Source organism: Lissotriton vulgaris, chromosome 10 (assembly GCF_964263255.1).
Source record: "Lissotriton vulgaris chromosome 10, aLisVul1.2, whole genome shotgun sequence".
Taxonomy (NCBI): Eukaryota; Metazoa; Chordata; class Amphibia; order Caudata; family Salamandridae; genus Lissotriton; species Lissotriton vulgaris.
The window spans coordinates 368,529,466-368,556,551 of record NC_141698.1 but is presented as its reverse complement, the minus strand read 5'-3'; the positions used below and the strand labels follow the sequence as shown (position 1 = coordinate 368,556,551).

The window sequence follows — 27,086 nt, the reverse complement described above, 5'->3', positions numbered from 1 at the left end:
TATGACGACGACGGAGTCGTGGGTCAGGGCCTTGAATACGTCGACGAGGTAGGGGACGACGCCATGGTTTATGGGGCCGAGGAAGATAGCTCAGAGGACGAGCTATGCCCCGAAGTTGAAGAACATCACGAGGGGGTCGCGGGATCGCCTGTCGGCCTTACCCAAGACCCTGTAGCGCAAGCCACGGCCCCGCCTGTCGGCCCGGCCACGGACAAACTTGCTGCGCCTAGGGTTTCGAAACCGAAACTGAAAGCAACGGTCTCGACTACACCTAAAATGGCCGACCCGAAACCGAAACCGAAAGTGAAGGACTCGAACGTCCCTAAGATGGCGGTCGCTACGGCGAAAACAAGTAAGACGACGGCCTCATCGACTCCGTCGACCTCCGGTCCACAGAAGTCGAAGAAACACGGCGATTCCACAGGGTCGAAATCAGCGCCAGAGGAGAGATCCTCTAAGAAAAGTGGCACGCACAAGACAAGCTCGCCGGCGCCGGCGAAGCCTGCTAAAGCAACCGTCACAGCACCGGCTCCAGCGGGGACATCTGCGCTTCGCTCCAAGGACTCGGGGTCGGCGCCGTCCATCCCTCATAAAGACCTCCGGAACGTCGCATCCGAGGGCAAGGTCACCACGTCGGTGCCAAAGTCATCGGTCACCGACGCATCTCTCGTGGCCGCTTCGCTACAAAGAATTAAGGACAAGGTTCTTTCCTCGTCGACGCCAACGCCATCGACGCAGAAGGCGGCAGATGTCCCGGACAAGCCGGCAAGCAAGCTCCTCTTCCTTCTGCCTCCTAAGGTGGTGCCAAAGGCTTTTTCCTCTAAATCGACGCCAAAGAAGTCGGATTCTTCTACGGTGGGAACGTCTTCAGGTCAAGGGATCGACCCCGAAGAGGATTCGGAGTGTTTTATAGATGCGGACACGGGGAAGTTGACGCTTTACAAAAGAAAGATCACTTCGCAGCCGGTGGAATCCTACGTCATTCCTCTGAAGAAGAAGAAGTTTCCACAGGACGCCCCTGTCCTCATGGAACCTATTCTACCTCCTCAGGGAAGGAGCCCAACACCGTCTCCAGACCACTCTGACAGTGGGGACTATGGGGAAGATGAACAATACACGTTCCCAGTAAATGAACCTGATTCACAGCCAGATTCTTACTATGGCATTGGGGACCAGGGCAACCAAGACGTGGGGCAAGAGCCACAGTCCTTCGGTACACGTGCATCCCCTACGGAGGATTCTGCAGGTTTTCACGCACTAATGGAGAGGGCAGCTGCCAATCATGATGTGGACATGCATGCTGACCCAGTTGAGGAAGACTTTCTATTCGACACTTTTGCAGTGTCGGAAAGAAATGTAAAGACACTGCCTATGCTCAAAGGGGTCCTCAAGCACGCTGCGGACATCTTTAAAGAGCCTACCAGGGCGAGGGTGGTCAACCAACGTATTGAAAAAAAGTACAGACCAGCGCCTGCAGACCCTGCATACATTCGTGGACAGTTGCCGCTTGACTCCTTGGTGGTAGCAAACGCACGCAAGAGGGCCAACTCCCAAACAACGGGTGAAGCTCCTCCCCCGGATAAGGAGTCCAAGGTGCTAGAGGCAGGAGGCAAAAGAGTGGCTGCACAGGCTGCCACCTTCTGGCGTATTGCTAATACACAGGCACTACTGGCACGTTATGATCGTTCACATTACGACACACTAGAGCAGATTGTAGAACACCTGCCTCAGCAGTTTCAAGAGGGCACCAAAATGCTTATACAAGAGGGACAACTGATCTCCAACGCGGCCATTAAGTGCGCACTTGATGTCGCGGACACAGCTGCTAGGGCAGTTAACACCAGTGTCATGCTCAGAAGACAGGCTTGGCTCCGCATATCGGGGTTCAAACCTGACATTCAAACAACCATACTTAATCAACCAGTCAATCCGGATAGACTGTTTGGTCCAGATGTTGACACCACCCTGGAAAAGATTAAAAAGGACACTGAAACTGCTAAATCGATGGGGGCCCTACAATCTCAGCAGTTTCGGGGCAATACTTTTCGTCGCTCAGGTGCCCGTGGAGTCACCAGAGGACAGATGGGTCAACAGTCGCAGTTCCCTAGAGGTGGAGCACAGTCCTCGTACCCCAAACAAAACAAGAGGGGCTACAGGGGAAACAGCAACAAAGGACGTGGCAAAGGAGGCAACAACTCACGCTCCTCTGCCCCAAGCAACCAGTGACTCTCTGTCACTGCCCCCCGACCATTTAACACCTGTCGGGGGGAGAATACAGCAGTTCCTGCCCGTCTGGACCAACATCACCACAGACAGGTGGGTGCGACAGCTTATCCAGTACGGTTATTGTCTAGAGTTAAAGTCCACTCCACCCAACATTCCACCAAGGCAAAGACCTATGTCCGCAGAGCACTTGCACTTATTGCAGCAAGAAGTGTTGGTAATGCTGCAAAAAGGGGCAATCGAGCTCGTGCCGGTGGGGGAAGAAGGCACAGGGGTTTATTCCCTGTACTTCCTCATTCCAAAGAAGGATGGATCTCTGCGGCCAATTCTGGATCTCCGTCCCCTCAATCTGTACATACTGTCAGAGCATTTCCACATGCTTACACTGCAACAGATTCTTCCTATGTTAAACAAAGGAGACTTCTTAGCAACCTTAGATCTCAAGGATGCTTATTTCCACATTCCGTTACATCCGTCCCACAGGAAGTACCTCAGGTTCACTATCCAGGGCACGCATTATCAGTTCAAAGTCCTACCCTTCGGAGTCACAACTGCCCCGAGGGTCTTTACCAAGTGTCTGGCGACTGTAGCAGCGCACCTCAGGAGGCAGAACATCCATGTCTACCCCTACCTCGACGACTGGCTCGTTCAAGCCAGATCGGAACAGCAGTGCGCCGCGGACATGTCGACTACCATTCACCTCCTTCACGACCTGGGTTTCTCGTTGAATTACCCGAAGTCACACCTTCAGCCGGCTCACGTCCGGCAGTTTCTGGGAGCGACAATAAATACCCTGACGGCCTCGGCACAACCGAACCAGGTCAGGATAGACGGCATACAGACTTTAATCCAGAAGTTCAGACCGGGACACTCACTTCCAGCAAGAGTGTTCATGCAGTTGATAGGCATGATGGCCTCCTGCATCTTCATAGTCCCTCACGCACGGTTGCATATGCGCCCGCTCCAGGAGTGCTTAGCAAATCAGTGGACACAGGCTCAGGGACAATTAACAGACCTAGTGTTGGTTACCAGTCGGGCATACAACTCTCTGCATTGGTGGACTCCACACAACCTTTGCAAGGGCCGACTGTTCCAGGAGCCAGTGCCACAGGTTATCCTGACAACGGACGCATCTCTCCAGGGATGGGGAGCACACCTGCTAACTTACACAGTGCAGGGACTATGGACGACGCAGCAACAGAAGATGCACATCAACTATCTGGAACTGATGGCGATCTTCATGGCGCTCAAGTCCTTCATTGTACATCTGTGCAACAAGGTGGTGTTAGTCCGGACGGACAACATGACCGCGATGTACTACATCCAAAAACAGGGGGGCACCCACTCACCACAGCTGTCTCACCTGGCTCAGAGCATGTGGAAGTGGGCCATTCAGAGGAACATCTTCCTCATGGCAGAACACCTCCCGGGGAAGGACAATCAGATGGCGGATCTGCTCAGCAGATACAGTCATCAAATGCACGAGTGGGAGATACATCCATCGGTACTCCAGCCGTACTTCCAAAGGTGGGGGCGTCCAGACATAGACCTGTTCGCCACAAGGGAGAACGCAAAATGCCAAAGCTTCGCCGCCAGGTTCCCACACCCCCAATCGCAGGGCAATGCGATATGGATGAACTGGTCAGGCAAATTTGCTTACGCTTTTCCCCCGACACCCCTGATACCACTGGTGGCGAGGAAACTACGGCAACACTCCATGACACTCATCCTAGTTGCTCCAACGTGGGCGCGCCAGGCATGGTACACCACGTTCCTCGAGCTCTCAGTGGTCCCGCATCAAAGACTGCGCCTCACGCCCAGACTTCTGACGCAGAACCATGGAGAAATTCAGCATCCAGATCCGCAACAGCTCAACCTAGCGATCTGGCTCCTGAAGTCTTAGAGTTTGGATACCTGAACCTACCTCCTGAATGCATGAACATCATCAAGGAGGCAAGGAAGCCGTCAACCAGAGCATGCTATGCCGCAAAATGGAAGCGTTTTGTCATTTACTGTGCAAACAATGACATAAACCCGCTAGATGCATCTATCCCTAACATCATTTGCTATCTGTTACACCTTTACAAGTCCAAACTAGCGTACACTTCTATTCGGATACATCTATCCGCCATCGCAGCTTACCTTCAAAATAGGCAGCATCTCTCAGTCTTCAGGGTGCCAGCCATTAAAGCGTTTCTTGAAGGACTGAAACGAGTCATTCCCCCAAGAACACCGCCAGCTCCCGTGTGGAACCTCAATGTGGTCCTCACCAGGCTGATGGGACCACCGTTTGAGCCAATGCACTCGTGCGAACTGCAATTCCTAACGTGGAAAGTTGCTTTCCTAATTGCCATTACGTCACTAAGACGCGTAAGTGAGTTGCAAGCACTCACGATACAGGAGCCTTTCATCCAGATTCATCCAAATAGGGTGGTACTACGTACTAACCCCAAATTCCTTCCAAAGGTGGTGTCACATTTTCATCTCAACCAAACTATCGATTTGCCTGCATTCTTCCAAAACCCACAAACAGTGGCGGAAAGGATGCTCCATACCTTGGACGTACGGAGGGCATTGATGTACTACATAGACAGGACACAACACTTTAGGAAGACAAAACAACTCTTTGTTGCCTTCTCACCACAACACAAAGGCAACCCAATTTCCAAAGCAGGAATAGCCAGATGGATTGTTAAGTGCATCCAAATCTGTTATCATAAAGCCAAGCGCACTTTAACAATACCCCCAAAGGCACACTCCACACGCAAGTTGGGGGCATCCATGGCTTTCCTGGGAAACATTCCTCTAGAGGATATTTGCAGAGCAGCCACGTGGGTTACACCACATACCTTTACAAAACACTACTGTGTTGATGTACATTCCAAACAGCAAGCGGCTGTAGGGCAGGCTGTTCTCAAGACACTTTTTCAGGTTTCTGCAGCTGGCACGGGCAACCGCCGCTGATGGAGGGACTGCTATGTATTCTATGCAAAGATATGAATTTAGCAGCCCACATGCCTCGAACTGAATATGCTACTTACCAGTATGCATCTGTTCTTGGCATGTAGGGCTGCTAACATTCATATCGCCCACCCTCCTCCCCGGTGCCTGTCGCAGCTGCAGATATACTATTGTATTCAATCATTAGCATGGACATCCTTTACACTTGCCACTCCATCCTCTGCCACAATGGCTAAAAACAATCTGGGGATGGAGCCGATGCCCATGCGCACTGTAGTCCAGGGGAGGAGCCACCCATCTCAGGATACTTCGAAGACTCTTCCAGGACAACAATGTGCGATCATCCGGACCCAACACTAGGTGGCGATCTAATGCAAAGATATGAATGTTAGCAGCCCTACATGCCAAGAACAGATGCATACTGGTAAGTAGCATATTCATTATTTGTTGCATCTATACAGATGCAATCTGGCATATAGTTCCATCAGGATACATTTGGCTGCAATGGCAGCTTATCTTCAAAACAGACAGCATCTTTCTCTTTTCAGGGTGCCAGCCATCAAAGCTTTTATGGAGGGACTAAAAAGAGTGATCCCTCCCAGGCACCCTCCTTCACCTGTCTGGAATCTAAACATAGTTCTCACCAGACTAATGGGACCGCCCTTTGAACCTCTTAACTCTTGTGAAATACAGTTTCTTACATGGAAAGTGGCTTTTCTGGTAGCCATCACATCGCTAAGAAGAGTTAGTGAGCTTCAAGCCCTAACTATTCAAGAGCCTTTCATACAGATTCATGCTAATAGGGTAGTGCTACGTACCAACCCTAAATTCATGCCTAAGGTGGTGTCGCAGTTCCACATTAACCAAACCATTGAACTGCTAGTTTTCTTTCCCAATCCAGATTCTGTGGCAGACCGTGCACTGCACACCTTAGATGTTAAGAGCTCTCCTGTATTACATCGACAGGACAAAGGATTTTAGGAAGACTAAACAACTGTTTGTTGCCTTCTCTCCACAACACAAAGGCAACCCCATTTCCAAATCCGGTATAGCCAGATGGATTGTTAAGTGCATACAAATCTGTTATAAAAAAGCTAAACGCACATTAACAGTTCCCCCAAGAGCGCATTCCACACGCAAGTTAGGGGCATCTATGGCTTTCCTAGGTAACATTCCCCTAGAGGATATATGTAGAGCAGCCACATGGACCACCATACATACATTTACCAAACACTACTGCGTAGATGTACACTCCAAACAGCAAGCTGCTGTAGGACAGGCTGTTCTCAAAACTCTTTTTCAGACTGCTGCAGCTGGCACAGGTAGCCACCGCTAAAGGAGAGACTGCTATACATTCTATGCACAGATATGAATTCAGCAGCCCACATGCCTCGAACGGAATATTCTACTTACCAGTATGCATCTGTTTTTGGCATGTAGGGCTGCTGACATTCATATCGCCCGCCCTCCTCCCCGGTGCCTGTCGCAGCTGTAGCACTCAGAATCATTCTCCAGCATGGTCATCACTTACTGTATTACACTCCATCTCTGCCACAATGGCGAAAAACAATCTGAAGATGGAGAGGATGCCCATGCGCACTGTAGTCCAGGGGAGGAGCCACCTATCTCGTGATACTTTGAAGACTCTTCCAGGACAACAATGTGCAATCATCCGACACTAGGCGGCGATCTATGCACAGATATGAATGTCAGCAGCCCTACATGCCAAGAACAGATGCATACTGGTAAATAGCATATTCCTTTTACTCTCTACGAACATCCTGCTAGCAGTAACGACAACCAAGAATGAATGTCATTCTAAAATTCTTTTGTGTCTTTCGTTGAAACAACTTTTTAAAAAAATACATTTTTGTTAAAGAGTCTTGTTTTCATTGATACAGTGGCTTTGATCTGTCTGTATTATTTTGAAGGGAGAATAACCTTGATTTGAGTTACGGATTAATGAGTCAACAGTAATTGCTACATTCTTTGGCTATCCCAGGAGAATGTAGATTTTTCTTTCCTCCTCCGACTCTTACCAATATTTATATTTACTATTACTCTTTATTGATGCATGAATCCAAGAGGAGGTCTCTTCACACTTGAGGTCAAAGCAGCTGTGATGGTTTCTGTTAAAGTCTAAAAAGTGACCAAATCGATTTCATTTTTTTTTAATTGTGCATTAATGCATGAAAATTCCTTGGTGGGGGATAGGCTTTTTTTCTTCATTTTTCATAATTTCACTTTCAGAAAGAGTACAAACAATCCCAGAGCTCATCTTTTCAGAAGTATAAAAGCTTCTGTTGCTCTTTCTTCTGGAGAGTTCTTATAATCAAATTTTTTACTGCGCCATTTCATTAAGATTAGCTCCTTTTTAGATGGGTTCTCTTGATCCCAACCAGAACAGACCCTTAAGTGAAACATGTCTCACGAGTTTTTATATGGAAATTTATTGTCTTGCTAGCAGATGATTTTCGCTCTTCTGTTCGATGGTTAAATATTTTTTATGAAGAACCTATGACCGTGGGAAAAGTTACTTAGTATTGTTACTTTACTATTATCACTAACTAAAGTTCTGCATATTTTCTATCTTTGTGTTTTTCCATGAACAACTGTTCTTTCTCTCCAGTAGTTCCAAGAGAGGACAAGGAGGATAAACTACAGAACTAGATCCTTTTTCCAACTCACTGATCAAACAGCTTTCACCCTCTAAGTGAAATTACTCTTTGAGGGTTTTCCATTTCAGAACATATTTCTGGCCTTCTACTCTTATATGGAAGACTAAAGGATCCCTCATCAGCCCAGTTGAATACTAGGCAATGTTTTTAATTAAAGTTGGATTTTCAAAAAGTAAAATATTTTGAAAGTCAATTGGTGTTTGTTTTTAAATATTTTTTAAACAAGATTTTGCTTTAAAAACAAATATAGCTGTGGGGCCACAGACAGAAGATATGTTTATAATCTGAAAGAGGTACTAAATATTGAAATTTATGTTTGAGGCATATGTGTATGTAGATACACATGGTTTGCATACTCTTTCCATCTAGTGTTGAGCTAGGATGTGTGCAAGTTGTTTTTCTTAGAAAGTCTGAGTCACAAGGTTCGGTGAAGACTCCTCTTGCTGGTAATGCACATGGATTGACTCCATTGTTGGATTGTTTTCTTTCTGCTGCCTGGTTTGGAAGTGTGTTGTGGTTCGAGACTGTCGTCGGTACTCTTTTTGTTTCCCACAAGTGACTTCTAACTGTCTATATTGTTTTTGACTGTGTATCCCATTTTCCTTCCGGGATTGATTATGGCCCCTCATTGGGCCTTCCTTTCTTGGGACGTCCGATTGGTTTCATACTATGTTAAAAGGGTGATGAAATGAACACCTATTAGATACTGTCCTCTTTGCCACTCAAAATATCCATGGACCAATCTCTATCAGGTCTGTAATATTTGCCTTTCGCCCGAGTATAATGAGCTTGCTTTCACAGCTTGTCACATCTGCAGGTCGAAGAAGAGCCTCCGTGACTGGCGGGCCCGATGCTTGGCGAATGTTGCTTAGGAGCGGCGAAGAATTAGTGGATCTCTTCGGCAATGAAGAGTTTCAAGAACATCACGCTAAGGCATCTGCAGCTGTCGAGGAGGCATACTCACCAGAGGACAGCGCAAACTCCGACCTGGAGATCGAAGACCTTCCAGCAGCCCAACAGGTCATGAGTACAGACCCTTTCCCTCCCTGATACAGCTCTAAGTCCTCCACAAAAGGTTGCATAGCCACCCAGTAACACCAGCAGCGGACCATCGGGCTGGCACTGACCTTGGGACATGGTCCCCACCGAACATTAACTTTCGCCACAACGTCCACCTCCTGCTTGGCGCCGAAAAAACACTCACAGCTAGCTGGCTCGGCAGCGATCAGCTCGACATTGAGTAAACCATCCGAGCCCAAACCAGCGGCACCAAAACCATTGGCTCCAAGTCCGAAGCCTTTGGCGCCGAAGTAGAGTACTCGCACAGTCTGCGACTAAACAATCAAGCTTCTCCTCCATCGGCTCCAAGAGGAGATTGATGATTGACAGACATTTGTCAATTTATCCTCAGATGGTCTGGATCATTGCCCACCCATCAGGAACTTCGATACAGCCACCAAAAAGGCAACTTTCTTTCCAAGATTCCCTGAAAATAGACCCATCTCCTAAAAAAAAAAAAAGATAAGGATTGGCATGGCCACCTGTCCACTATTTATTTATTTATTTATTTATTTTTAACATTTCTTAAGCGCGAACAAATGCCCGCAGGCGTCTCGGCGCTGTAATGTCAACAACTCTCCTGAGGTAAGTAATGGTACTAAAGGTTAAACAGCCATGTTTTCAATTTCTTTCGGAAAACAAGCAGGTTAGGACTGGATCTGATAGATTGAGGAAGTGTGTTCCATAGCCTTGGAGCCGCAACCAGGAAACGTCTGTCTCCCCAGTTGACTAACTTGGTCCGTGGAACAATCAGATCATTCTGTTTAGCTGAACGGAGTGGGCGAGAAGGAATATATGGAACCAAATGATTTCTCAGAAATTGAGGTGCTTGGTGATGCAGTGATTTATAGACAATACACAAGGTTTTGAATTTAATTCGATTTCTGATGGGCAGCCAATGATAGCTTCTCAAGACTTCCGTTATTGGTTCAAATTTGGGGATATTAGCAAGGAGTCTTGCTGCAGCGTTCTGAACTGTCTGCATTTTCTTGATGACTCTAATTTGACTATTGGCAAACAGGCCATTACAATAGTCCAGTGCTGACAGGACAAGAGCGCTGACTAATGTTTTGCCTACATTTTTAGGGAGGAAAGGCAGAACCTTCTTTACCAAGCGTAGTTTATAAAATGCTGTTGCAGCTATTTGGTTGGCATGTGCCCAAGAGCACTACATGCTCCTCCATAACCATCACAGGCCACACAGGACTCACCTTCCCCTCACTCCTTTCATGGAGACCCTCTGTTCGAGGCATGTGGGCTGCTGCTTTGTAATGTGGCAGGTGCATTTTTCAGACCAAAGGGCATTACCACAAATTGATAATGTCCACCAGGGGTTGAAAATGCTGTCTTTGGCTTTGCGGTACAAAAGGGGGTGGTGATGGACGGAGCATCTGAACCAATCAAACACTCACACCCAGTCAACAGATCTAGGTTTAATCCATCGCCGTTCTTTAGCCCACTCTGCCACCCCAGTTCAGACATGGCCATATGCAAATCAGTCTGACCCTGTGCCTCATGGGAACAGTCCAGTCCAAACTGCCAAGCCATGCCTTCCCTGGACCGGAAACAAGCTTCCGAGGACAGGTTTCTGGCATTCCAACCGTCTTCAGCCCGGCTTGCTTGAATCCAGTGGCAAAATGAGCAAGGGACTCACGTCTGAGCATGCCCTGCCAACTTATGGCGAACAAAGTGGTACAAAAGGGGGTGGTGATGGACGGAGCATCTGAACTAATCAAACACTCACACCCAGTCAACTGATCTGGGTTTAATCCATCACCGTCTTTGGCTTTGCATCATCAGCTAATCTGATCTGCCAGTAGCCAGCTGTCAGGTCAAATGTGCTCAAAAGCTTGGCAGATGCCAATCTGTCTATGAGCTCATCTGCCCTGGGTATTGGATGGGCATTTGTCCTAGTGACAGCATTGAGACCTTTGTAGTCCACACAAAACCTCATCTCTCTCTTACCATCTTGGGTGTGAGGTTTAGGCACAAGGACTACTGGACTGGCCCAAGAGCTCTCTGAGGGTTCAATGACTCCCAATTCCAACATCGTTTGGACCTCTGTCCTGATACAGACCCTGACATGATCAGGTTGCCTGTAAATCTTACTTTTAACAGGCAGACTGCCCCCAGTGTCCACTTCATGAGAGAACCAGGTAGTCTGACTTGGGAGTCCGAGAAAACATATGTCTGTAGGCCTGCAGAACTTGTCTGCAGTCTGCTGCTGTTGTTCAGTGAGGCTGCCTGCAAAGGCTACACCATCAACTGAACCATCATCCGGGACCTGCGAGATCAGGTCTTGGAGAGAGTCACGCTCTTCCTCCTGTCCTTCATCAGTAGCCATGAGCAAGCCCATGTCTGCCCTGTCAAAATATGGTTTCAGTCTGTTGACCTGAAGCACCCTGTGGGGGCTACTGGGAGTTCCAAGGTCAACCAAATAGATGACGTCTCCTTTTTGCTCATCAATAGTGTGGGGTCCACTCCACTTGCCTTGGAGAGCTGCTGGGGCCACAGGATCCAACACCCACACTTTCTGACCTGGCTAGTATACAGTCAGCACAGCCTTTTGGTCATGCCAGGCATTTTGCAATTCCTGACTTGCCTCAAGGTTTTCGGATGACTTTTTCATGTACTCTGCCATCCGGAGCAGGGACCAAGAACATAGTCCACAATGTCTTGTTTGGGAAGTTTGAGAGGTAACTCCCATCCTTCCTTCACCAGACAAAAGGGTCCTCTTACAGGATGTCCAAACAAAAGTGCAAAAGGGCTGTAGCCAACCCCCTTCTGTGGGACTTCTCTATAAGCAAACAAAAGGCAGGGCAGCAGGATGTCCCATCTCTGCCTGAGCTTTTCAGGGAGACCCTTAATCATGCCCTTTAAGGTCTTGTTGAATCTTTCAACTAGACCATTGCATTGTGGGTGATCGGGTGTGGTGAACTTGTAGTTCACTCCACACTCCTTTCACATTAAAGTCAGGTATCCAGACATGAAGTTTGCACCTCTGTCTATGACAACCTCCTTCGGGAAACCCACTCTTGAGAAAACTCACAGGAGGGCTCTTGCCACAACAGGTGCTGTTGTCGTCCTAAGGGGAATAGCTTCTGGCTATCTGGTGGCATGATCCACTACCACCAGAATAAATCTGTGCCCAGAGGCTGTTTGGGGATCCATTGGTCCAACCATGTCAATCCCTACACGTGCAAAGGGAACCCCCACCACAGGTAGTGGTATAAGGGGGGCCTTTGTAGTGCCACCTGATTTGCCACTGGCTTGGCAGGTGACACAGGAGCGACAAAACTCCTTGGTGTCTTCCGACATGTGAGGCCAGTGAAAGTGAGGGACAAGCCTGTCCCAAGTCTTGTTCTGGCCAAGATGTCCTGCAAGGGGAATATCATGGGCTCGTGTTAAAAGGAAGCCCCTGAATGCCAAAGGTATGACCAACCTCCTGGAAGCCCCAGGCTTGGGGTCTCTAGCCTCTGAATACAGGAGCCCTTCATCCCAGTAAACCTTATGGGTCCCACTAGCATGCCCTGCAGCCTCAGCAGCAGCTTGCTGTCTGAGGGGTTCAAGAGAAGGGCAGTCCAACTGTGCCTGCCTCAGATCAGCCCTGGAAGGTCCCCCTGCCCCAAGAAACTCAACCTGATCAGGCTCAAGCTCTTCTAGGACAGTTCCTTCTTGGGTCTCACAATCCGCTTCCTCAGAAGGCCGATCCTCTTCCTGAGGCAGGGGGGAAGGCACTGCCTTAACCCTATTGCTTCTCCTCCTGGTAGGCAACTGGTCCATTATTCCAGAATCCAGTGCCTGTTCAGTGTTGCAATTTTGACCTGTGACCTAGTCACAGCAAGGACATGTGCTGAGATTCCTAACATATCTGCATGGGTCGTATACTCTACTTCAGACCAGGCTGAAGTCTCTAGGTCATTGCCAAGCAAACATTCTACAGGGAGGTCTGAGTTAACAACCTTCTTGATGCCAATTACCCCTCCCCAGGAGAAATTAACAACTGCCATACTGTGAGTAGTAGTGATATTGCTAGCATTGGTCACTAGGTAATTTTCACCTAGTATGATCTGTTCAGAGGTCACAAAATCTGGGTGTCACCATTGTGACACTAGCACATGTATCCCTGTAGGCCTGAGCCACTTTGTCATTAATTAAAAGAGTTTGTCTGTACTTGTGCAAGTTATTGGGGCTCACAGTAGAGGACATAACAATGTCCCCATCACAGATCAAAACATTTTGAGTTGGTATTCGGACTAGTCCACAATCCATCTCAGTTCCCATGGTTAACCCTACTACACCCTTCTGGTGAGAACCACCACTTAAAGTTGAACTAGGGGGAACAGTTGCCTTAGGGGCCATGGTGGCTTGAGCTGCCTCCTTCTTGTTACAATCACTGGTTCAATGAGTATTACTCTTACATTCTTTGCCCCAGGGTTTCTTTGGGCCTTCTTTCTTTTTAGATTGTTGGGAACCCCCACCATTAGAAGCTTTTTGGGGACCTTGAGAATACTTCTGGTCTTTTGCTTTCTCCCCACCCTTTTGGTCTTGCTTCTTCTGATCACCACCTTGGTTCTGTACCTTCTGCTTCACCCTGGTTCTGACCCATTTATCTGGCTTCTTACCCAATTCTTGGGGAGAGGTCAAATCGGAGTCAACCAGGTGTTGTGCAATAGCTGGTTCTGACCGTTATTAAGAATCTGTTCTCTCATTATAAGGTTATACAATCCTGTATAGTCACTTACTTTACTGCCCAGTAACCAACCTTCCAGAGCCTTAGCAGCACAATCTACAACATCTGTCCAGTCCTGAGTCTGTGGCTTCTGAGTATCTCTGAACAGCAACCTGTACTGCTCAGTGGTTAGGCCAAACTCGTCTATCAGAGCACTCTTCAGGACAGTGTAGTTGTCAGCATCCCCTTCTTTAACAGTGAGGAGCTTGTCCCTTCCTTTGTCTTCAAAGGAGAGCCACAAGATTGCTGCCCACTGACTTTGGGGTACCTGCTGTACTTTGCAGGCCCTCTCCAAAGTAGTTATCCACTTGTGGATGTCATCCCCAATCTGATAGGGAGGGACAATCTTGTTCAGGTTTCTATGGTCATGAGACCTTTCCCTACCACTAGGGTTGTTTCTGCCACCAGTGGTTTCTAGCCCACACAATGTATTCCCTATCAAGAGCTAGGGTCTCTTTGGCAAGGGCAATTTCTTGCCTCTTGATCCTAAGCTTGACTTCTCTCATTGTAGCTTTGTAATCTCTTCTCTGAGGGGGAAGCCATTCTCCTTAGAGCAGAGGCATTGGACCCTATTGATGAGTCCGAAAGTTCAGATCCACTGGAAAGGGATCTGGGTCTTCAGGGCACATCATTAGGCCTACGTGAAGGGATAGAGGGAGTCTTCCTTGGCCTCCTCTACCCTCAGGTAGTCCTGTGTTTTCCAGGTGAGGTTCATCAACCTCATCCTGGCCTGCATCCTCATCATCATCAGCATCATCATCCTGGTTGGGATTCCCACTAGGATCTCTTTCTGAAGAGGAATTGCCCCCCTCCCTGCTACCCTGTGCCTTTGGGTCTGATGCTTTTTCTAAGTCATCTGCCACTAAAAGCTATATTAGATGCTGGGTGTTTGGACTATGTCCTTGTCTTAACTTTCTGACAACGCACACGCTTCTCAGCTCCTGAAAAGTGAACACTGACACCCAGTCAACAGATCTGGGTTTAATCCATCACCATTCTTTAGCCCACTCTGCCACCCCAGTTCAGACATGGCTATATGCAAATCAGTCTGACCCTGTGCCTCATGGGAACAGTCCAGCCTGAACTGCCAAACCATGCCTTCCCTGGACCGGAAACAAGCTTCCGAAGACCGGTTTCTGGCATTCCAACCGTCTTCAGCCCGGCTTGCTTGAATCCAGTGGTGTGGAGAGCATGGGACTCACGTCTGAGCATACCCATCCCACTTGGGGTGACAAATGCAAAAACCACAGTTGATGGACAGAATGCAGAACAATGTCCTACATTCACCCCAGTACAGAGATCTAGGCCTAAATCCATTGTTTTTTTGCACTCCACACCACCCCAGTTCAAACATGGCCATATGCAAAAGAGCCTTGACCCTGTGCCTCATGGGAACAGTCCAGCCCGAACTGCCAAGCCATGTCTTTCCTGGACCGGAATCAAGCATCCTAGGACCGCCAAAAATGGTTCACAACACTTCTGGACCTCTCAGTGGTTCCGCACGAGAGGCTTCCAATCATGCTGGACCTTCTCATGCTGAACCATGAAGAAATACGACACCCAGATCCCAAGTCCCTCAATCTTGCGATCTGGCTCCTGAATTCTTAGAATTCAAATTTCTCTAATTACCACCCAAATGCATGGCCATCCTGAAAGAAGGGCATAAACCCACTACCCAAGCATGCTAAGCCACCAGATGGAAATGATTTGCCCATTATTGTCACTCAAAACATCTTAATCCTCTCACAGCTAGAGTACACTGCATTTGCTGGTACCTGTTGTATCTACAAACTTGCGTACTGGCTTTCACTTCTGTTCAGCCCCATCCGGCCGATGTGGCTGCTTACCTACAGAATAGGGAACTGTGGGGTGGTGCAGAAGCAGACCAGGACTCGATAACCTGTAGTTTAGTGTTTTTATTCTTTACAAGGGATTTCTTCTAGAAAGCAAGTCACTTATAGTCTCTTTACAAGAACAGTCTCTTGAAATAAGGAGCACAGCACTCTTTTGTGCAAAGCCTTCTGGTATTTGTAGTTGGTTTGGCCTCTTCGGTTAGACTCCTAACGGTATGGTTTCTTGGGTCAGGATTGATGTTGGCCGTAGATCACCGTTACCCAGAAGAAAAAAGGAAACAAAAAAAAGAACCTGTAAGGGGACTATTCCGGAGCGTATTTGGACGCGGGAGCAGGGAAAGTGTGGGGAGCTGTCACCTCGACCACCACCAGTGAACATGCATATGCTGTAACCACGCCGGCAACTGGCCCCTTTACTCTGCAGCTTCCCCTCCCTTGACCCCCTCCAATGTGCGGCCCCAGACAGAGGAAATAAGCCCCCGTACCTTGTGGAGCCACGTCCCTCCAGGGCCGTGGCTCGAGTTGACGCGTTGCCAGGTAGGGTCTGGCTGCCCGTCTGTTCCGCCTTCGGATTCTTCGTCCCGACGAGTCTTCTCTTTCGTGGCGTCGGCTTCTGTCCGCAGATCTTCAGCGCTGTTCTCTGGAAACACTGAGTAGGTTCGAGCAAGCGTCCTCCCGTGGCGTTCCTCAGCCGTTGGTCCTGGCGAACAACGACTTTCCTCGGCGGCATCCCATTTCAAGGACTCCGCCCCACGTGACATGCACGTCTCCTCCGGGAAGCCTGATTTTTTACAGGGCCATTGATCCCCGGTCCAGCTCTGCAGAAACATGAGAGAAGACTGGGATAGGTAAGGGGGAAACTGTTCCGCGGTGTCCAACGCAAGCATTTCCTATTGTATGTCCGGTTCTTCCTCACACATCCCTACCCCAGATTGTTCACGATCGGGGAACAATGGAAACCTGGACAGGCAGTCAGCATTTGCGTTATCAGAACCTTTACGGTGGATAACTTCAAATGAGAAGGGTTGCAACGAGAGGAACCACCTGAGGATGCGCAGATTGTTTCCCTTATTGCGACTCATCCATTGCAAAGTGGCATGGTCCGTGAAAAGTAGGAAATGGGCACCCTCCAGATAATAACAGAGTTTCTCAATGGCCCACTTAATAGCCAGGCACTCTTTCTCAATAATAGGATATCTTTGCCCCCTAGGAAACCGTTTCCGGCTGATGAAAATGACAGGATGTTAAATGCCAGTGGGCGCAGTTTTGTGACAATACGGCACCTAGACCATGTTCGGAGGCATCTGTGTGTAGTAGGAAGGGTTGTGAAAAATCAGGTGAGCGGAGGACAGGGGCAGAAGTCATGGCTTTCTTTAAGTCCTGAAAGGCTTTCCTAGCAGCAGGTGTTGGTTGTTGTAAGTCCTTTTTTTTACATGCTTTTGTAGTAAATCTGTTAAAGGTGTTGCTAGCTCTGAATATTGGGGAATGAAACGCCTGTAATATCCAAGGAGCCCCAGAAACGCCCTGACTTTTTTTTTTGTAGATGGAAAAGGGGCCTCTACTATAGCTTTCACCTTTTCTGACTGGGGTTCTATGACTCCGTTGCCCAAAAGATAGCCTAGGTATTTCACCTTCCTAAATCCGGCTTTTGATTTTTTGGCGTTCACATGTAAGCCAGCGGCTTGAAGAGCGGCAAACACTTGGGTACAGTGCTGGAGATGAGTCTCCCAATCAGGACTAAAGATGACTGTCATCTAGGTAAGCTGAGGAATATTGCTGGTGGTTTTGCAATACCCGGTTCATTAAACGTTGGAAAGTAGCAGGCGCCCCATGCAACCCAAAGGGATGGACCGTAAACTCGTAAAGGCCATTGGGAGTAGCGAAGGCGGTCTTTTCTTGGTCCTCCTCTCTAAGTGGCACCTGCCAATAACCTTTAGTAAGATGAAGTGTGGTAATGAACTGGGCTTCTCCTAGTTTCTCTATCAGCTCGTCCATCCTAGGGATGGGATAGGAATCACACTTTGAAATGGAATTCACAGCGCGAAAATCAATGCAAAAGCGGACAGACCCGTCCGGTTTTGGCACTAATACGATAGGGGAAGACCAGTTGCTGGTTGAGGGTTCGATAACACCCAAGTCTTGCATGTTTTCTACTTCTTTCTCAATCGCCATCCTTCTAGCAGCTGGTATTCTATACGGTTTTTGTTTTATGATTTTTCCTGGCTGAGTGGTGATGGTATGTTCTGCTAAGGAGGTTCTTCCTGGTAAATCAGAGAAGATCTGTGCAAAAGGGGCTAAGGTATTGTGCAGGGTATTCTCCTGATCCTTGGTTAGGTCTGGATTAATGACCAGCTGGTTGAGTGTAGAGGTGGAAGAAGAGAGATCCCCTACGTGTTGACGTCTTGAGGAGGAGGACCTAGCCATTTCTTAAGAAGATTTATGTGGTAAAGTTGGCACTTTCTGGGAGTGATTTGTATCTTCTAGGACGTAAGTCCGACCTTTTCTGTCACCTTATAGGGACCTTGCAAACCAGATCTGGTTTTTCCTATGGCAGAAGGCAACATAACCAAGAAGAGTTTTTTTAGGGTTAGCTTTAAAGTGGCGTTGTAACGTTCACACAAACCATCCGTTTCTGGATGATATACGGATGTTTTGATGTGAGAGATGTCTAGCGTTTTACATATTTGTTTCATCAATTTTGAAACAAAAGGGGTTCCTTGATCAGTGAGGATTTCCCTAGGGAACCCAACTCGAGAAAACAGTTCCATCAGTTTTTCTGAAATGTTCTGGGTGGTAGGTGTTCTTAATGGAAAGGCTTCCGTATATCTGGTCGCATAGTCCACTACTACCAGAGCATATACATGTCCTTTTTTTTGTGCGTGGAAGGGGCCCGATAAGGTCCATTCCAACCCTTTCAAAAGGGTTGCCTATAACTGGAAGAGGTTGCAAGGGAACTGCTGGGGGTGTATATGGGTTCGTTCTCTGACATACCTCACACTCTTGACAGAACTTTGTGACATGTGAGAATATCCCTGGCCAGTAAAAATGTTGTAACAACATTTGTGTGGTCTCTTGCGCTCCTCTATGCCCTGCCAAGAGATGAGTGTGCGAAAAAAAGAACTTGTTCCCTAAATGCTTGAGGTACTAACAACTGAGGAGTATCTCCCTGTTTCCCTACCCTATACAACAATTCGTTCTGTAGTACAAAAGAAGGGTAGGAGGAAGAGGGTCGCTCTGCCTGTTCCCAAGCTCGTCGAAGGGTTGGGTCATTTTTCTGGGCATATCTAAAACTTGTATCTAGAAGCCAAGGGGCTTGAGTAAGGAGGTTGGAACGTTGTGGCAACGGGTGTTTTTGTAGTCTTTCCTGCAAGAGGAACAGGAAGGACGGGTTATCCTGACCTATTATCATCTGTTCTGGGAGGGTAGGAACAACCCCAAGCCTAACATCCAAGGTCTGCCCTGTAGGAAGGAGCACTGGAATTTCTATCGAAGGATAGGCCCTTACATCCCCATGGACGCACCTGATAAGTACTGTTCCCCTCACTACCCCCTTGGAAGGAGGAACCAATGACTCTAAGATGAAGGACTGTTTACACCCGGAATCAAGGAGAGCTTTTATTGTTGTCCCTTCCACTTGTACACTTACGTGAAAACTAGGACCCAGTTCTGCTGAATACAAAATGGAGCGTGGTATGCATCCAATGTCCATAGGTTCCTCCTGCGGTCTCTTCCTGGGACAGTTCCTAGCAATATGGCCCCATTCTCCACATTCAAAGCACTGTGGGTTACGTAATGGAGGATGGTCTAACTTAAAAGGTCTAGGCTTCACAGGCTCCATGTTTGGCTTCAGTGGTTTCTTTTCTGGTTTACCCTGAGCAGCTGTGATTTTTTTTTTTTTTTCTGTGTCCCAAGGGAAAGCTCTAGGTTGTGCTCTGTAAAATGTTGTGGCCATCTCTGCCGCTTGTTCTGGGCTAAGGTTATCGTGTTGTTTAAGCCACCTCTGAATAGGATACGGGAGAGCCTCTAGATACTGTTCCAAATATATCATCGCCATGATCTCATCTTTGGAATGTTTATGGGGCTGCAACCACTTATCAGCAGCTCCCTTTAACTTGAAATACAATGTTTTTGGGTTGTCGGATGAGGTACCCCTCTCTTTTCTGAATTTTACCCTATATGCTTCAGCATCCATACCCATGTGGTCTAGGATAAGGTCTTTAATTTCCATATAGGAGGCGTTGCCGTTAGGGTTAGCCACTTGGTAAGCAGCTTGGGCTTCTCCGGTTAGAAGAGGAGCAAGGAAGAAAGGCCACTTAGCTTCGGGCCACCCAGAGGCTCGTGCCGCCCTTTCAAAATTGAGAAGGAAGGCATCGGGGTCCTCTCCAGCTGTGTACTTTTGGAGTGAGACGTTAGGACCAGTACCTGCTCGTATTTGTAGTTGGGTGGTTAGCTCTCTCCGGTCGTCAGCCACTTTTAACATTTGGTCAGCATGATTTGCCAGTCCATCTTTTATAAGTTCCCGGTCTGCGTTGGCAGAGGGCATTTGTTTTTCCACTGCCCATTCTAGTTTTTCCTGTCCTCGAATTAACTGTTGAATGAGGTTTTCCATGTTGGAGGCGCCTAATATTCCACTTCTGACACCACGTGTGGGGTGGTGCAGAAGCAGACCAGGACTCGATAACCTCTAGTTTAGTGTTTTTATTCTTAACAAGGGGTTTCTTCTAGAAAGCAAGTCACTTATAGTCTCTTTACTAGAACAGTCTCTTGAAATAAGGAGCACAGCACTCTTCCAGTGCAAAGCCTTCTGGTATTTGTAGTTGGTTTGGCCTCTTCGGTTAGACTCTTAACGGTATGGTTTCTTGGGTCAGGATTGATGTTGGCCGTAGATCACCGTTACCCAGAAGAAAAAAAGGAAACAAAAAAAAGAACCTGTAAGGGGACTATTCCGGAGCGTATTTGGGCGCGGGAGCAGGAAAAGTGTGGGGAGCTGTCACCTCGACCACCACCAGTGAACATGCGTGTGCTGTAACCTTACGCCGGCAACTGGCCCCTTTACTCTGCAGCTTCCCCTCCCTTGACCCCCTCCAATGCGCGGCCCCAGACAGAGGAAATACGCCCCGTACCTTGTGGAGCCACGTCCCTCCAGGGCCGTGGCTCGAGTTGACGCGTTGCCAGGTAGGCTCTGGCTGCCCGTCTGTTCCGCCTTCGGATTCTTCGTCCCGACGAGTCTTCTCTTTCGTGGCGTCTGCTTCTGTCCGCAGATCTTATGCGCTGTCCTCTGGAAACACCGAGTAGGTTCGAGCAAGCGTCCTCCCGTGGCGTTCCTCAGCCGTTGGTCCTGGCGAACGACGGCTTTCCTCGGCTGCATCCCATTTCAAGGACTCTGCCCCACGTGACATGCACGTCTCCTCCGGGAAGCCTGACTCCTTAAAGGGCCAGTGATCCCCGGTCCAGCTCTGCAGAAACATGAGAGAAGAAGGGGATAGGTAAGGGGGAGACTGTTTCGCGGTGTCCAACGCAAGCATTTCCGATTGTACGTCCGGTTCTTCCTCACAGGAACTTATCTCCCCTTTCAGAATTACAGTTATCAAAGCATACATGGAAGGCCTCAAGAGGATTATCCCTCCTCTGACTCTTCCGGCTGCATCATGAAACCTGAATATCGTCTTCACTAGACTCATAGATGCCCTTTTTGAGCCTCTCCACTAATGCCATCTTCTGCTCCTCTCCTGGAAGGTGGCTTTTCTGGCTGCCTTTACTTTCCTTAAATGTGTCAGTGAGCTCCAGGCACTAACCCTAGAAAAACCTTTCTTTCAAGTACAAAAGGACAGAGTTGACCTCTGCACCAACCCTAAATTTCTTCTTTGGGTGGTTTCTTAGTTCCATCTGAACCAAACCATACAACTTCCTATTTTGTCCTCAATCAGATTCTGTAGCAAAAAGGGCTCTTCATACTCTGGATGTCAAACGAGCCCTCATGTATTATATAGATAGGACAAAACTTTTCTGAAAAATTCAACAAATATTTGTTGCTTTCGCAAAACCCCACAAAGGGAACACCCTCTCCAAATCGAGCATTTCCAGGTGGGTAGTCAAGTGCATCCAAACCTGCTATGCTATGCTAAAGCTAAGAGACCTTTATCCCTCCTAAAGCCCACTCCTCTCACAAAGAGGGAGCTTTCATGGCCTTCCTGGTGAATATTCCAAAAGCTGACCTATGCAAAGCAGGTACCTTGTCCACATGACATACCTTTACAAAACACTACTTTGTGGATGTGCTAGCCTGCCAACAGGCCAAGGTTGGCCAGGCAGTACTCGTACTCTTTTTCAGACTACTGAAACCGCACAGGTTAGCCACCGCTCTTGGGAGGACTCCTTTACATTCTACGCACAACATGTGTATCTATAAATACACATGCCTCAAACTGAAAATGTTACTTACCCAGTAGACGTGTTTGTGGCTTGTAGTGCTGTACAGTCTCTTGTACCCACCCTCCTTCCCAGACACTTGTGGCCATTGCAGTCACCTTTTTATCTTACTTTCCTTTTTCTCATGGACATCTTTCTATACATTACTTCGCCTCTCATTCCATCCTCTGGCACTTTGAGGTAAAGCAATCTAACAATGGAGTTGATACCCATGCTCATTACCAACAAGAGGGCGGAGGCACCAAAACTCAAGACTCGAAAGACTTCTTTGAAGAAAAACAACTTGCCCATCACTAGATAGCATAAGTAGCACAGCACGTGAATCTACAGAACTACATACCACAAACAGATGTCTGCTGGGTAATTAACATATTCCATATTGGAGGTTAAGTATTTTGTATGCACCTCCTGCTGAGTGTTTTCCAAGCATACATAATCCTGCCCAAGTATCAAGATGAGATGCCACATAATTGACCTATGTAATTCAATTTCTGTGCATTTAAATGAAACATTAAATGTTAGAGAACCGTAGTTACTTTTGGGAAACAGTTGCTAAAATAAATATTCTTTTTAGGATGAGCTTCTTTCCCCCCTCACTATGTGGCAATAGTATATCTGCAAGTTATGAGTATTCATTTGGTACAACATAACCTTTTTTTTGTTTGTTTTTGCAGAAGATCTTCCGCACAACCATGCTGTTCCAGTTCGTTAATGTCTTACTTCAAGTTCTCATCCATAAGTCGCATGACCTGCTGCAAGAGGAGATTGGCATTGCCATTTATAACATGGCATCTGTCGACTTTGATAGCTTCTACTCTGCCTTCCTACCCGAGTTTCTGGGAGCCTGTGATGGTATAGACTCCAATCAGAAAACTGTACTAGGAAGAAACTTCAAAATGGATCGGGTAAGAGGCAGAGGATGACCTGGAGGGGTAATGTGCTGCGGCACTCGGCCTTTATTCGATACTACCACAGTTGTACTCCTCTTCCTTTTTATAAACCATTTTTCTGGTCATTGGAGTGCTGTCATTCTGTCACGTAAAAACGTACAATTAAGGAAGCTTCGAAGTCAAAGCATCAGTTTGCATTTTTAGGTCTGGGCTTTGGTGCTTTGCTGTCAAGCAGAATTACTGCTAACAATATATATAGTGAGCTTAAGTCTGCCTCTTTCAGTCATTGCCATTTTTCGACCAGCCTCTTTCAGCCATTGGCTGGTGACTTTATCAATCATGTGTTGGCTCAGCCCAGTAGGTATTGATATCTCACTTAATGCTATTAGCTCTTTAGGTGTATAGTTTTGCCTCTACTCCAGTGCTACTATCATACTGCATTTGGGACTATTTTGCAGCTAAAGCCCTCTCCATCCTCTCCTGCCTGGCTCCCTCTGTTATCTCACTCTAATGTGCTAATGCTGCATGTGTTAACCGATTAAACCCAAACCTATTGACTCTGCATAGCTTGTCTCATTCGCGCTTTTCCCTTCTAAGGCGAGTGTTTGTGTGTTGTGTGGTGTGTGAACCCCACACTGTGGGGACCAGCTCGGTCCTCATAGCGTGATTTAACCTTGACAGAACCAGACAAACACTATATTTGAGAGGACCGGTCAAGTGTACCAAAAAAATAAAAGTGCCGTTTGACTTGCTTCGCTGTGCTTTACAACCTACCCTACTATCAAGGCGCACCTGGAGTTAGAATAGTAATTACACACTTTATTAGGGTCAATGGCTGGTCTTCATAGTGATATATAAAAATTCTGCTTGTGTGTGTCAGTAAGCTCTTTGACAGCTTGGTAAGTAATAAAATTAGTCAGATGATAGCCTTTATAACACACTAGAGAGTCTAACCTGGTTGTCTGCTGTGGTAATGGATACAATGTAATAGTCATTTTGTTTATTCCCTTTCCATACTGCATACTATTGGAGCACCCTGTATTGCAGCCACCTGTTCCCTAATCCCACAAGCCCAAGTGCTCCACTTCACACTTCTCACACTTGCCTTCTTATAAGCCACCAGATCCCTCTTCCTTGTTTACATTCCCCAACTTTCGATTGATTTAATTGCTGTGTGTAAAGACATTGTTGCTTTTAAAAAGCAGTCTCTAGAGATGAGGAATCATGAGGGAGATTTCCAAAGTGTAATCTAATCCTTGGAAAAAAATCTTCTGAATATTGGAGGCAAGCCATACCAGACTGTGGACAGCAAGACACATTTGAGATGGGTGACCAGAAGTGAAAGCCTTTAATGTGCAGCAGGGGTGGATTGGCGCACATGCTCTTTCACACACATATTGACACCCAGCATATACATACCAACGCACTCATTCAGAGCATGTATGCACAAGCATTCATACATACACGTACGCTCTCATCCAACATTATCAAAAATAAACATACTGGGCTGCATCTCGGGTGGCCAGAGGGAAGCTTCAATAGTTCCTGGAGCATTGGGACTTCTGCCTCCTCTCATTGGTCAGCCATTGAGAGGAGGCCGCATTCCCTTACTTATCACAGTAGGACGGGAATCAGTGAGACTTTCTGATCCCATCCCACTCTGACAAGCGCCACTGATGGACATTTGGCCCTTAGCCCTTCAAGGCTTAAAACTGAAGTGCTCAGGTCTGAGTCTATCAGTGACTTCCCCTATCATCATAAGGGGTAGGCTCACAGAAGACTTTGCTGGGCTGAGGAGTTCATGCCCACTGGACTGTGAAATCTTCAGCCTGGTAAATTTAAGCAAAGGCAGCCAGGTGTTTACTCATTTAGCGTATTTACAGCACCTGGATGCCTGGCCTGAACATTAGGAGTGTCTTTCCGGCTGACCATGATGTTGCAGTAATAAAGAGCTCATCCTTGGTGAAAGTGTTGGGAGCAATGCTTAAATTGAGCTGGTGATTTCCGGTGCTCAGCACCAGCAGTTAATTGTCAACACTGACACTTATGACAGTGTGCTAAATGGTAGCACTGTTTGTCTAATTTAGAGATCAGTACAACAGTTGCTTATTGTTTCAATATTACTTTAAAATTACTAATACCTGCCACCCAAGCCATTCTTATAGCTTTGGAAGCTTGGAATAGTATACAATGTCACACTTGTAGGGGTATGAGGGTTAGTAGTTGTGTTAATACTATCATTGGCAGTGCTCTTAAGTGCAGTGAGTGGTGCAAGATGCAGTGGCTTACTGATTAGGGCCCTGGCCCTTACTTATTTACAAATTAAGCACTGGTTGGGAAAGCTGGAGCACAAGGCAGGTTTGAACTGCATTTATCCCATTTAAGTTATGTAATACATATCCAAGCCTCTCTCTCTCTCAGCGGTGCTTCTGTCTTTGTTTTTATCTCCTCTAGGACCTGCCCTCCTTCACCCAGAATGTGCACCGGCTGGTAAATGACCTGCGGTACTATAGACTCTGCAATCATAGTCTGCCACCCGGAACTGTGAAACTATAGTTGCCACTGTACAGAGAAATCCAATGCTGCTGCTGCTGCTCTTGAATGTTGTCAGGACAGACGGACACACGCCTCGCGTCTCTCAGTCAGATGTTCACGCCATGCTCTTTGTTCCTCTCCTCTCCACAGCTGGCAAAGCCCTAACCTTGTTGCCGGAAGAAGTCTTACCCCCTTGCCCACTTCAAGAGCCTTTGAACTGAGGGAAGCCCCTCTGGATTTGAACGAAACGTTTTTAAGCACATTCACTTTGTCCACCAATTTCAGTTTGGAAGAACTTTGGGCAAATATGAACCATTTTAGCTGTTGAATTAAAAAGGAACCCCGCCACCAAACTAGGTTTTAGACATTCGAACCTTCATATCATTCCAAATCCCAAACCCGCAGTCTGTGGGCTTTTTGCCAGCCTTGTCAGAGTCTGAACAGTGTCTCGCTCTGGCCCCTCTTCCCCCACCTCGTTTTAATTTTAAATTGCCTTTAAGCATCTCTGCATGGAGCCTGGGGCAGAGAGAGACTTTTATTTGTTGTTAATGTTTGTTTTTATCATTCCATTGTGAAAGGAGGACACCGTATTTGAAAATAAAATGCTTACGTTGTTTGAAAGGTTTCGTTAAGTTCCTTTTAGTCAGAGGCAAACTTTTTATTCTAGGTAACAAAATGGCAGACCTGTTTTTGTTTTAGCCTGAACTAGCGTCAGTCTCCAACATTGAAGTAACATGCTGTTCTAAAACATTTCTCTTTAGATTAGGCAGAGAAACCTCTTTCCTGGGCTGGGCTCTTTAAGAAAGGGTTCACTTTGCATGCATGAGGGACTTCATATTGAGTGCTGAATGAAAATGAAATCATCCAAACAATAGGAGGGTAAAGAGTCTTATATCCTCGAGAGGAGGGACAAACACAAGAAAAGGAAAGAAAGCTTCAAATAATGAGTTAGCAAATTAGTGACAAACAAACCAACCAATGGCAGGCAATGGGAGGGCTCTAAGCCCACTGTAAGTTGTAGGTATAGTGCACAAGAGACCTTTTGAAAACAGAGCGCTAAACTCTGTAGACAAGACCTGAACAGGAAAACCACAGCTTTCATAGACCATCTTCCCTAGAAGAGCTGGTCTAAACCATCTGTTAACTCTAGTTTTTTTTTCTTCTTTCAAACAGTAGATCATAGTTAGATGTCTCCTCTTTAAACATTGAGTAGTAAAGGCTATGTCCCATTTTCTACCACCATTAGATATGGCCTTCTCACCCTCTGAACATGTGTCGTCAGAAGCCCTTCTCAAACTCCCCTTCACCATCTCTCTTACATTTTGTATCTAGGGTGATAAAGGAAGGTATAGTGACATATTTGGTGTGTGCTGCCTCTTCTCAGAGAGTATTCTTGGCTTCAGAAAGAAGCGAGGAAAATAATGCCAAACCCAAGTTCTTTAGTGCCAACATTTTTAGGGCCAATCACATCTGAGCCGTGAAAGGTTTGAAAATGTATCCATAATGGAAACAAGTACATAGCCACTACGAAGGACCACAGGTAAGGCAGGAATGTTTATAACCCCTAAAATAATGATTGGTTTCTTTGTGGTGTGCCATACTTTATTTTTCTTTCAGCTGCTGACTCTTGTGATGGCTCACAGGATGTTGAAGGCACACAGAAAAATATGTCCGAGGCATATGAGCTGCAGATTCTACAGTTTGCATTAGATCGCCACCTGGTGTT

The 27,086-nt window shown here is 47.0% G+C and overlaps 1 protein-coding gene across 2 annotated transcripts in view; it reads left to right on the top strand.

The window, feature by feature from the left end:
- Nucleotides 1-25,981, top strand: part of XPO6 (exportin 6) — an 824,334-nt gene extending 798,353 nt beyond the window's left edge. For both annotated transcript variants that reach the window (XM_086941189.1, XM_086941190.1), the window contains exons 23-24: nt 22,610-22,840; nt 25,280-25,981. In XM_086941189.1, the coding sequence (XP_086797315.1) occupies nt 22,610-22,840; nt 25,280-25,381 (333 nt within the window). In that variant the 3' untranslated portion in view covers nt 25,382-25,981. The remainder of the gene's footprint in view (nt 1-22,609; nt 22,841-25,279) is intronic.
- Nucleotides 25,982-27,086: the final 1,105 nt, after the last annotated feature.